This window comes from Octopus sinensis, linkage group LG27 (genome assembly GCF_006345805.1).
Source record: "Octopus sinensis linkage group LG27, ASM634580v1, whole genome shotgun sequence".
Taxonomy (NCBI): domain Eukaryota; kingdom Metazoa; phylum Mollusca; class Cephalopoda; order Octopoda; family Octopodidae; genus Octopus; species Octopus sinensis.
The window spans coordinates 19591237-19601705 of NC_043023.1; the positions used below are offsets into that span (position 1 = coordinate 19591237).

At 44.0% G+C, this 10469-nt stretch overlaps 1 protein-coding gene across 2 annotated transcripts in view; it reads left to right on the top strand.

Moving 5' to 3' along the window:
* Positions 1-10263, top strand: part of LOC115225423 (CCR4-NOT transcription complex subunit 6-like) — a 142272-nt gene extending 132009 nt beyond the window's left edge. For both annotated transcript variants that reach the window (XM_029796383.2, XM_029796382.2), the window contains 4 exons: positions 2818-2969; positions 4410-4640; positions 5763-5940; positions 9154-10263. In XM_029796383.2, the coding sequence (XP_029652243.1) occupies positions 2818-2969; positions 4410-4640; positions 5763-5940; positions 9154-9643 (1051 nt within the window). In that variant the 3' untranslated portion in view covers positions 9644-10263. The remainder of the gene's footprint in view (positions 1-2817; positions 2970-4409; positions 4641-5762; positions 5941-9153) is intronic.
* Positions 10264-10469: the final 206 nt, after the last annotated feature.

Here is a 10469-nt window from a genome sequence, read left to right on the forward strand (position 1 = left end):
TTATTATTATCATCGTTATTATTATTATTATTATTGTTATTATTATTATTATTGTTATTATTATTATTATTGTTATTATTATTATTATTATTGAGTGAGAGAGCAGTTCATGCCATCAAAGTGACACTGGGGTAAAATATACGAAGCCCAATATACCCATCATGACTACCCGTCTGATAAGGGTACATGCATCACAACCATATGTGCGCGACATGGTGATCTCATATCAAAATAAACAGCACATGACCTTGCAGGTGGGGCTCAGTTAGAATTTTCTTCATGTTGAGTAGCCCATCCCACTCAAAAGGTCCCTGAATAAGGGTTGTTTAAGGATGTTGAAAGAACCACCCATGTTTCCAGATGTGAATTATTCAAACCCCAAAGAATCCCTCTCAACACATGGCTATGATGCTCCCCCACTACTTCTGCTCATGATCAGAGATGCACATATCGTCAGCCACCAAGGGACATGCTCAACTGGTTAAGGTCAAACAACTGACAAGCAAATCTGTGGTATTGAGCAGAATATTTGCTGTAAAACCCATCTTTTATACCAAGACAAAACAATGTACATGATAAAACTTCCAATCAGTTAAGATCAGAAGCCATGAGAGCCACTACCTGGTACTGCATCAGGGCATTCAAACCCCAAAGAATCCCTCTCAACACATGGCTATGATGCTCCCCCACTACTTCTGCTCATGATCAGAGATGCACATATCGTCTGCCACTAAGGGACAGGCTCAACTGGTTAAGGTCAAACAACTGACAAGCAAATCTGTGGTATTGAGCAGAATATTTGCTGTAAAACCCATCTTTTATACCAAGACAAAACAATGTACATGCTGACACTTCCAATCAGTTAAGATCAGAAGCCATGAGAGCCACTACCTGGTACTGCATCAGGGCATTCAAACCCCAAAGAATCCCTCTCTCAACACATGGCTATGATGCTCCCCTCCCCCACTACTTCTGCTCATGATCAGAGATGCACATATCGTCTGCCACTAAGGGACAGGCTCAACTGGTTAAGGTCAAAAACTGACAAGCAAATCTGTGGTATTGAGCAGAATATTTGCTGTAAAACCCATCTTTTATACCAAGACAAAACAATGTACATGATAACACTTCAATCAGTTAAGATCAGAAGCCATGAGAGCCACTACCTGGTACTGCATCAGGGCATTCAAACCCCAAAGAATCCCTCTCTCAACACTGGCTATGATGCTCCCCCACTACTTCTGCTCATGATCAGAGATGCACATATCGTCTGCCACTAAGGGACAGGCTCAACTGGTTAAGGTCAAACAACTGACAAGCAAATCTGTGGTATTGAGCAGAATATTTGCTGTAAAACCCATCTTTTATACCAAGACAAAACAATGTACATGATAACACTTCCAATCAGTTAAGATCAGAAGCCATGAGAGCCACTACCTGGTACTGCATCAGGGCATTCAAACCCCAAAGAATCCCTCTCAACACATGGCTATGATGCTCCCCCACTACTTCTGCTCATGATCAGAGATGCACATATCGTCTGCCACTAAGGACAGGAAGGCTCAAACAAAGGACAGGTCAGGTAAGGTCAAACAACTGACAAGCAAATCTGTGGTATTGACAAATATTTGCTGTAAAACCCATCTTTTATACCAAGACAAAACAATGTACATGATAACACTTCCAATCAGTTAAGATCAGAAGCCATGAGAGCCACTACCTGGTACTGCATCAGGGCATTCAAACCCCAAAGAATCCCTCTCAACACATGGCTATGATGCTCCCCCACTACTTCTGCTCATGATCAGAGATGCACATATCGTCTGCCACTAAGGGACAGGCTCAACTGGTTAAGGTCAAACAACTGACAAGCAAATCTGTGGTATTGAGCAGAATATTTGCTGTAAAACCCATCTTTTATACCAAGACAAAACAATGTACATGATAACACTTCCAATCAGTTAAGATCAGAAGCCATGAGAGCCACTACCTGTACTGCATCAGGGCATTCAAACCCCAAAGAATCCCTCTCAACACATGGCTATGATGCTCCCCCACTACTTCTGCTCATGATCAGAGATGCACATATCGTCTGCCACTAAGGGACAGGCTCAACTGGTTAAGGTCAAACAACTGACAAGCAAATCTGTGGTATTGAGCAGAATATTTGCTGTAAAACCCATCTTTTATACCAAGACAAAACAATGTACATGATAACACTTCCAATCAGTTAAGATCAGAAGCCATGAGAGCCACTACCTGGTACTGCATCAGGGCATTCAAACCCCAAAGAATCCCTCTCAACACATGGCTATGATGCTCCCCCACTACTTCTGCTCGTGATCAGAGATGCACATATCGTCAGCCACCAAGGGACATGCTCAACTGGTTAAGGTCAAACAACTGACAAGCAAATCTGTGGTATTGAGCAGAATATTTGCTGTAGCCCATCTTTTATACCAAGACAAAACAATGTACATGATAACACTTCCAATCAGTTAAGATCAGAATTATTATTATTATTATTATTGTTATCATTATTATTATTATTATTAAGGCGGTGAGCTGGCAGAATTGTTAGCACACTGGATAAAATGCTTAACAACATTTTGTCTATCTTCACGTTGTGAGTTCAAATTCTGCTGAGGTTGACTTTGCCTTTCATCCTTTCAGGGGGTTGATGAAATAAGTACCAGTTGAATACTGGGGTCATGACCCCTTCCCCGCAAAATTTCAGGCCTTGTACCTTTAATAGAAAGAATTGTTGCTGTTGTTGTGTTAATTGTATTATATGTTGGTGACCTTCTCTTTGTCCAGGTTCCATTTCATTAAGGAATATCTGATTGAGTTCAACCAGCTGGCTATGGCTAATGCCGAGGGCAATGATGATATGCTTAACAGGGTGATGACCAAGGACAACATTGGACTGGCCGCTCTCCTTGAGGTCAAGGAGCCTCATTATGAAACTGGTAATGCACTTTTCCCCTTTTCTACTCCATAACACAATCCCACCACATCTTCACCCTTTCTCTCTGTCTTCCCTCCTCTCTCTTTCTATCTTCCCTTTTTCTCTTCCCTCTCTCATGTCCTCTCTCTCCCTTTCCTGTATTCCCTATTCTCCTATCTTTATTCTCTCTCTTTTTACTCCTTTGTAAGTGTTTGTTATCTGCCTGGCCCCATGAGGAAACTGGCTCTGCTACACACACACATCCCTACACTAGTTTATACCCACAACCCACAAAATTCACTCTCCCAACAATAAGAACTGTTGTCTTCATCAACGTAAGGGAGACAACTAATTTATATCGCCAACCCACAGGATACACTCTCCCAACAATAAGAACTGTTGTCTTCATCAACGTAAGGGAGACAACTAATTCATATATCCAACCCACAGGATACACTCGCCCAACAGTAAGAACTGTTGTCTTCATCAACGTAAGGGAGACAACTAATTCATATATCCAACCCACAGGATACACTCGCCCAACAATAAGAACTGTTGTCTTCATCAACGTAAGGGAGACAACTAATTTATATCTATTTATATCTCCAACCCACAGGATACACTCTCCCTACAACTGTTGGCTTCATCAATGTAAAGGAGACAACACTGTATAACCTCTCCTCTCTCTCTCATTTTTACAATGACATTGTCGGGTCAGCCTGAGAGACTGGATCTGGCCAGTTTGAACCTAAATCATGGATACTGGGAAATCAGCACGATGTGCTTGTATATTGAAATCATATACACAAGCATTTCACATACGTAAATGTGCAGCCATGGCCATGTGATAAGAAGCTTGCTTCCTAACCACATGGTTCCGGGTTCAGTTCCACTGTGTGGCACCTTGGGCAAGTGTCTTCTACTATAGCCTTGGGCCAACCAAAAACCTTGTGGGTAGGTTTGGGAGACAGAAACTGAAAGAAGACCATTGTGTGTGTTTATGTTTGTCCCTCACCACTGTCGGCAACCCATGTTGGTTTGTTTATGTCCCCATAAGTTAACAGCTTGGGAAAGGAGACTGATAGAATAAGTACCAGGGTTACTCTTTACTCTCTCTTTTACTCTTTTACTTGTTTCAGTCATTTGACTGCGGCCATGCTGGAGCACCACCTTTTATGAACCCGGAACCATGTGGTTGGTTAGCAAGCTACTTACCACACAGCCACTCCTAATTAATTAATTACTGGGGTTGATTAATTTGACTAAGAATTCTTATGGCCACAGTCTGATGGCAGAAACAAATAAAAAGATAATAAAAGAAGAGATATGAGCACATTGTGAAACCCGCATGCATGAATGCCACCACATCACAGTCATTTGTAAACTCAAAACCATTTGTTTTCTCTGGAACCTCTTCAAATCTCAGCATTCACTTTGACCCCTCTTTTTTTCTTTCTCCTAGGAATGCCAGCTGATCGACTCCGGGGTCAGCCGTTGCTTGTAGCCACGGCCCACATCCACTGGGACCCAGAATACTCCGATGTGAAGCTTATTCAGACAATGATGCTGATGTGGGAGCTAAAACAGATCATCGAAGACACGTGCCGGGGTTACGGCTTGACTGCTCCCACCATCGACTGCAATGCCATTCCTTTGCTCTTGTGTGGAGATCTCAATTCACTGCCAAATTCAGGTGAGTCCTTTGACCTCAAGCCCCCAAAACCTCTCTCAATTCACTGCCAAATTCAGGTGAGTCCTTTGACCTCAAGCCCCCAAAACCTCTCTCAATTCACTGCCAAATTCAAGTGAGTCCTTTGTATGTTAGAAAGGATGATTATTATTATTATTATTATTATTATTATTCTCTTCAAGAATATCACCATTGAGGACAATGGGTGTTTTGTCTGGTGGGGTGAAGCCAGCTGTGAGGATTTTGGTCTTCGAGGCATTGACTTTCATACCTATTTCTTTACTACCCACAAGGGGCTAAACACAGAGGGGACAAACAAGGACAGACAAATGGATTAAGTCGATTATATCGACTCCAGTGCGTAACTGGTACTTAATTTATTGACCCCGAAAGGATGAAAGGCAAAGTCGACCTCGGCGGAATTTGAACTCAGAACGTAGCTGCAGACGAAATACGGCTACGCATTTTGCCCGGCGTGCTAATGTTTCTACCAGTACCACCGCCTTTGACTTTCATACCAATCTGCGATGCAACACGCTGGAGCTCATTGATAGCAAACTGGACGTCAGCAAATGTTTCGCCAAGTATCGCAATGTCATCTGCATAGTCTAGATCCTTGACGGAAAAGTTGTGACCAACAGTGACACCGGGGAACTCCCTTAATGCATTTGTGGTGATCCAGTCGATAGCGAAATTGAAAAGAGTTGGCGGATCCAGCATAGTTTGCTTTCTTTCTCAATTAAAACTACGTCTGGTTTCCTATTCTCTATCTCATGGTCACACTGAATCATAAAATCCCATAGGATCTTTGCATTATCATTTCCGATGATGCCTTTGGGTTTATGGTCGTACCAATTTTTTTCTCTATCAAGTCCATACATGTCACAAAGTTGTTATTATTATTATTATTATCACTGTTTTCCACATTCAATTTTGTTTCCATTTCTTACCGAGTGTCTTCCCGACACCTAGGACAAAGAAACTCATTGTATACATTGGTAGGCCATTAAAATAAGCATATCAGATTGTTCATTTACAAATTGTTCATGTGATAGAAAAAAGGGGGGAAGAGAAGGAATCATTGTTGTTGTTGTTATTATTGTTGTGTGTTTTTGTTTTGTGCAGGAGTTGTGGAGTACCTAAGTACAGGGAAAGTAGCAGCTGACCATCTTGACTTCAAGGAGTACGCCTATCGTTCTTCGTTGCGCAAGATAAGTACTGCTGAAGGAAAAGATGCCTTGTCTCACAGCTTCCGCCTGTGCAGGGCCTACCAAGGGGACACAATGCCATTCACTAACTATACGTAAGTAAACTGACCATGTTTGGCGCCTTTTGGGGGCCTGGTGGTGGGGTTAGGGTCACTTGTATTGAGGGCACTGGGTTTTTGGTGCTGAGAAAGTTTTAGGATGGCTGGTGGTGACTTAGGAGTTGTAGAAGGGACCAGTGCGGACGTGAGTGTTCTGGAGTGATTGGTGGTTGATTGAGACATTTTGGATTGACCAGCAATGTCGTGGGTGTTCTAGAATGACCAGCAATATCTTGTGAGTGTTAGGAGTGGCTGATGGTGGCATAAGAATTCTAGAGTGACCAGTGGGTGTGAGGATATTCTTGAGTGACCAGCAGTGTCGTGGGTGTTCTAGAATGACCAGCAATATTGTGAGTGTTAGGAGTGGCTGATGGTGGCATAAGAATTCTAGAGTGACCAGTGGGTGTGTGAGGATATTCTTGAGTGACCAGCAGTGTCGTGGGTGTTCTAGAATGACCAGCAATATCTTATGAGTGTTAGGAGTGGCTGATGGTGGCATAAGAATTCTAGAGTGACCAGTGGTGTGAGGATATTCTTGAGTGACCAGCAGTGTCGTGGGTGGTTCTAGAATGACCGCAATATCTTATGAGTGTTAGGAGTGGCTGATGGTGGCATAAGAATTCTAGAGTGACCAGGGGTGTGAGGATATTCTTGAGTGACCAGCAGTGTCGTGGGTGTTCTAGAATGACCAGCAATATCTGTGAGTGTTAGGAGTGGCTGATGGTGGCATAAGAATTCTAGAGTGACCAGGGTGTGAGGATATTCTTGAGTGACCAGCAGTGTCGTGGGTGTTCTAGAATGACCAGCAATATCTTATGAGTGTTAGGAGTGGCTGATGGTGGCATAAGAATTCTAGAGTGACCAGTGGGTGTGAGGATATTCTTGAGTGACCAGCAGTGTCGTGGGTGTTCTAGAATGACCAGCAATATCTTGTGAGTGTTAGGAGTGGCTGATGGTGGCATAAGAATTCTAGAGTGACCAGTGGGTGTGAGGATATTCTTGAGTGACCAGCAGTGTCGTGGGTGTTCTAGAATGACCAGCAATATCTTGTGAGTGTTAGGAGTGGCTGATGGTGGCATAAGAATTCTAGAGTGACCAGTGGGTGTGAGGATATTCTTGAGTGACCAGCAGTGTCGTGGGTGTTCTAGAATGACCAGCAATATCTTATGAGTGTTAGGAGTGGCTGATGGTGGCATAAGAATTCTAGAGTGACCAGTGGGTGTGTGGGTATTCTTGAGTGACCAGCAGTGTCGTGGGTGTTCTAGAATGACCAGCAATATCTTGTGAGTTAGGAGTGGCTGATGGTGTGGCATAAGAATTCTAGAGTGACCAGTGGGGTGTGGGTATTCTTGAGTGACCAGCAGTGTCGTGGGTGTTCTAGAATGACCAGCAATATCTTGTGAGTGTTAGGAGTGGCTGATGGTGGCATAAGAATTCTAGAGTGACCAGGGGTGTGTGGGTATTCTTGAGTGACCAGCAGTGTCGTGGGTGTTCTAGAATGACCAGCAATATTTATGAGTGTTAGGAGTGGCTGATGGTGGATAAGAATTCTAGAGTGACCAGTGGGGTGTGGGTATTCTTGAGTGACAGCAGTGTCGTGGGTGTTCTAGAATGACCAGCAATATCTTGTGAGTGTAGGAGTGGCTGATGGTGGCATAAGAATTCTAGAGTGACCAGTGGGTGTGTGAGGATATTCTTGAGTGACCAGCAGTGTCGTGGGTGTTCTAGAATGACCAGCAATATCTTGTGGAGTTAGGAGTGGCTGATGGTGGCATAAGAATTCTAGAGTGACCAGTGGGTGTGTGGGTATTCTTGAATGACCGGCAGTAACAGGATTGGCCAGCAATGATAGGGGAGTCTTAGGTAAAGTTGGTGTTATTCTTCTATAATAATTCCATTCACATCTAAGATGTTTTATAAGAATATTAATCTTTTAGCATGTAAGCTGATTGTGTCCAGTGCAAATATTCTGTTTTATGTTCAAACTGGTCAGATCCAGCCTCTCACACCTACCCTACAATGTCATTGTAAAATTAAACAAACACATCATCAAAGTCTAGAAGCTATGAGATAATCCATGATTAGTTCAAAACAATGTGAATAAATAAGGATTACCTTTGATAGAGTAATCTGGATGCTAAAGTGTTAATCCAGCCATATCCAGCCCAAATATTCTACTTGCTTTATGTTCAAACAGGACAGATCTAGCCTCTCACACAAACCCTCAATGTCATTCTTAAAATAAGCATTGTGGCTGTTTGCCAGCCTCCCCTGGCTCCTGTGCCGGTGACACATAAAAAAACATCCACTACCCTCACGGAGTGGTTGGCGTTAGGAAGGGCATCCAGCTGTAGAAACACTGCCAGATCAGACTGGAGCCTGGTGCAGCCTCCATGGCTTCCCAGACCCCAGTCGAACCATCCACCCCATGCCAGCATGGAAAACGGACATTAAACGATGATGATGATGACATCATGGGAATCTTGAAGCTACAAGATGAGACAAGATTAATTTAAAACAATGTGATTAAGTAAGGATTAGAGTTGATAGAATAATCCAAATGCTAAAGGATTAAACCAGCCATGTTCTACCTGTTTTATGTCCAAACTGGCTGGATCTGGCTTCTCACACAAATCCTACCATGTCATTTTGAGAGAATAAAAGTTGCATCGTTGGAATCTCTAGGTTGTGAGATACTCTTTACTCTTTACTCTTTTACTTGTATCAGTCATTTGACTGCGGCCATGCTGGAGCACCGCCTTTTAGTCGAGCAAATCGACCCCGGGACTTATTCTGTGTAAGCCCAGTACTTATTCTATCGGTCTCTTTTGCCGAACTGCTAAGTGACGGGGACATAAACACACCAGCATTGGTTGTCAAGCAATGCTAGGGGGACAAACACAGACACACAAACACACACACGCATATATATACATATATACATATATACGACAGGCTTCTTTTCAGTTTCCGTCTACCAAATCCACTCACAAGGCTTTGGTCGGCCCGAGGCTATAGTAGAAGACACTTGCCCAAGGTGCCATGCAGTGGGACTGAACCTGGAATCATGTGGTTGGTAAACAAACTACTTACCACACAGCCACTCCTATAAATCCTTAAATCCTTAAAAATGTTTTAGCCCGAAGGCCGCGGCCATGCTGGGGCACCACCTATGCCTATGATTTATTTTTTTTTTTTTTTAAATTTCAGATACGAATTCAAGGGTGTCATTGATTACATCTTCTACTCGCGGGAACACATGAACCTGCTCGGCCTTCTGGGGCCGCTCGACGGAGAATGGTTTCGCGAGAACAAGGTTGCCGGCTGCCCGCACCCGCACATCCCCTCCGACCACTTCTCGCTCTTTGTCGAGCTCGAGATGCCGGTACCCGTCCCGAACGGGCGCGGCATCGGCCCGGGCCCTTCTTCTGCTGTCTCGCCGATGTGCCCCTCGTCCGGCGGCGGTGGCGGCACCTCTAACATGACGGTGGGAGGAGCGGCAGGAATTGTCGGCGGCGGAGGAGGAGGCGGCAGTGGAAACGGCGGTGGCGGCGGCAACAACAACAACAACAGTGGCAGCGGGGGTGGCGGCAGCGGAAACATGAACAACAGCAGTGGTAGTGGCAGCGGAGGTGGCGGCGGCAGCGGAGGTGGTGGCGGAAGCGGAAACAACAACAACCTTCACATGAAAGTGAGATAGTGCCTCAACGAGTGACTTCACCACCACTACCACCACCACCACCACCACCACTACACCACACCACCACCACCACCAAAACCTCCGCGACCACCACCACCACTACCACCACCACTACCACTACAGTAACAGCTCACCTCTTCCCACTACCGCGAATTTCATCGCCATCACTAAACCACCATCATCACCGCCGCCGTCGTCGTCGCCAAGAGCAACAACAACAACAACAGCAGCAGCAGCAGCATCACTGTCGTCGTCATAACAACAACAACAACATCGTCGTCGTCGTCATCAGCAACACTCGCTGTCATCGCCATCGTCATCACCACCACCACCACCATCATCATCATCGTCATCGTAGTCGTTATTGTTGTCGTTAACATCCCAAGCAAAAACTTACTACAAGGCAGCATCGCCTCCCTCTCACCCTCACCCCACCCCCCCCCCAACAAACTCTCGTCATTCGTATGTATGCCCTCCCCCCAACTCCCCATTCCACCACGACCACCACCAACCATTATTGTCGTTCATCATCATCATCACCCTGGAAATGTCATTCAGCAAAGGAGCTTGAGATATCTGTCTGTGTGTGTGTGTGTGGTGTATGCATATATGTGTTTATGTGTGTGTGTATATATATATATGTGTATGTATATATGTATATATATGTGTATGTATATATGTATATATATGTATATATATGTGTATATATAGCTATATATGTATAAATATATGTATGTATGTATATATATGTATATATGTGTGTGTATATATATATATATGTGTATATATATATGTGTGTATATATATATGTGTGTATATATATATA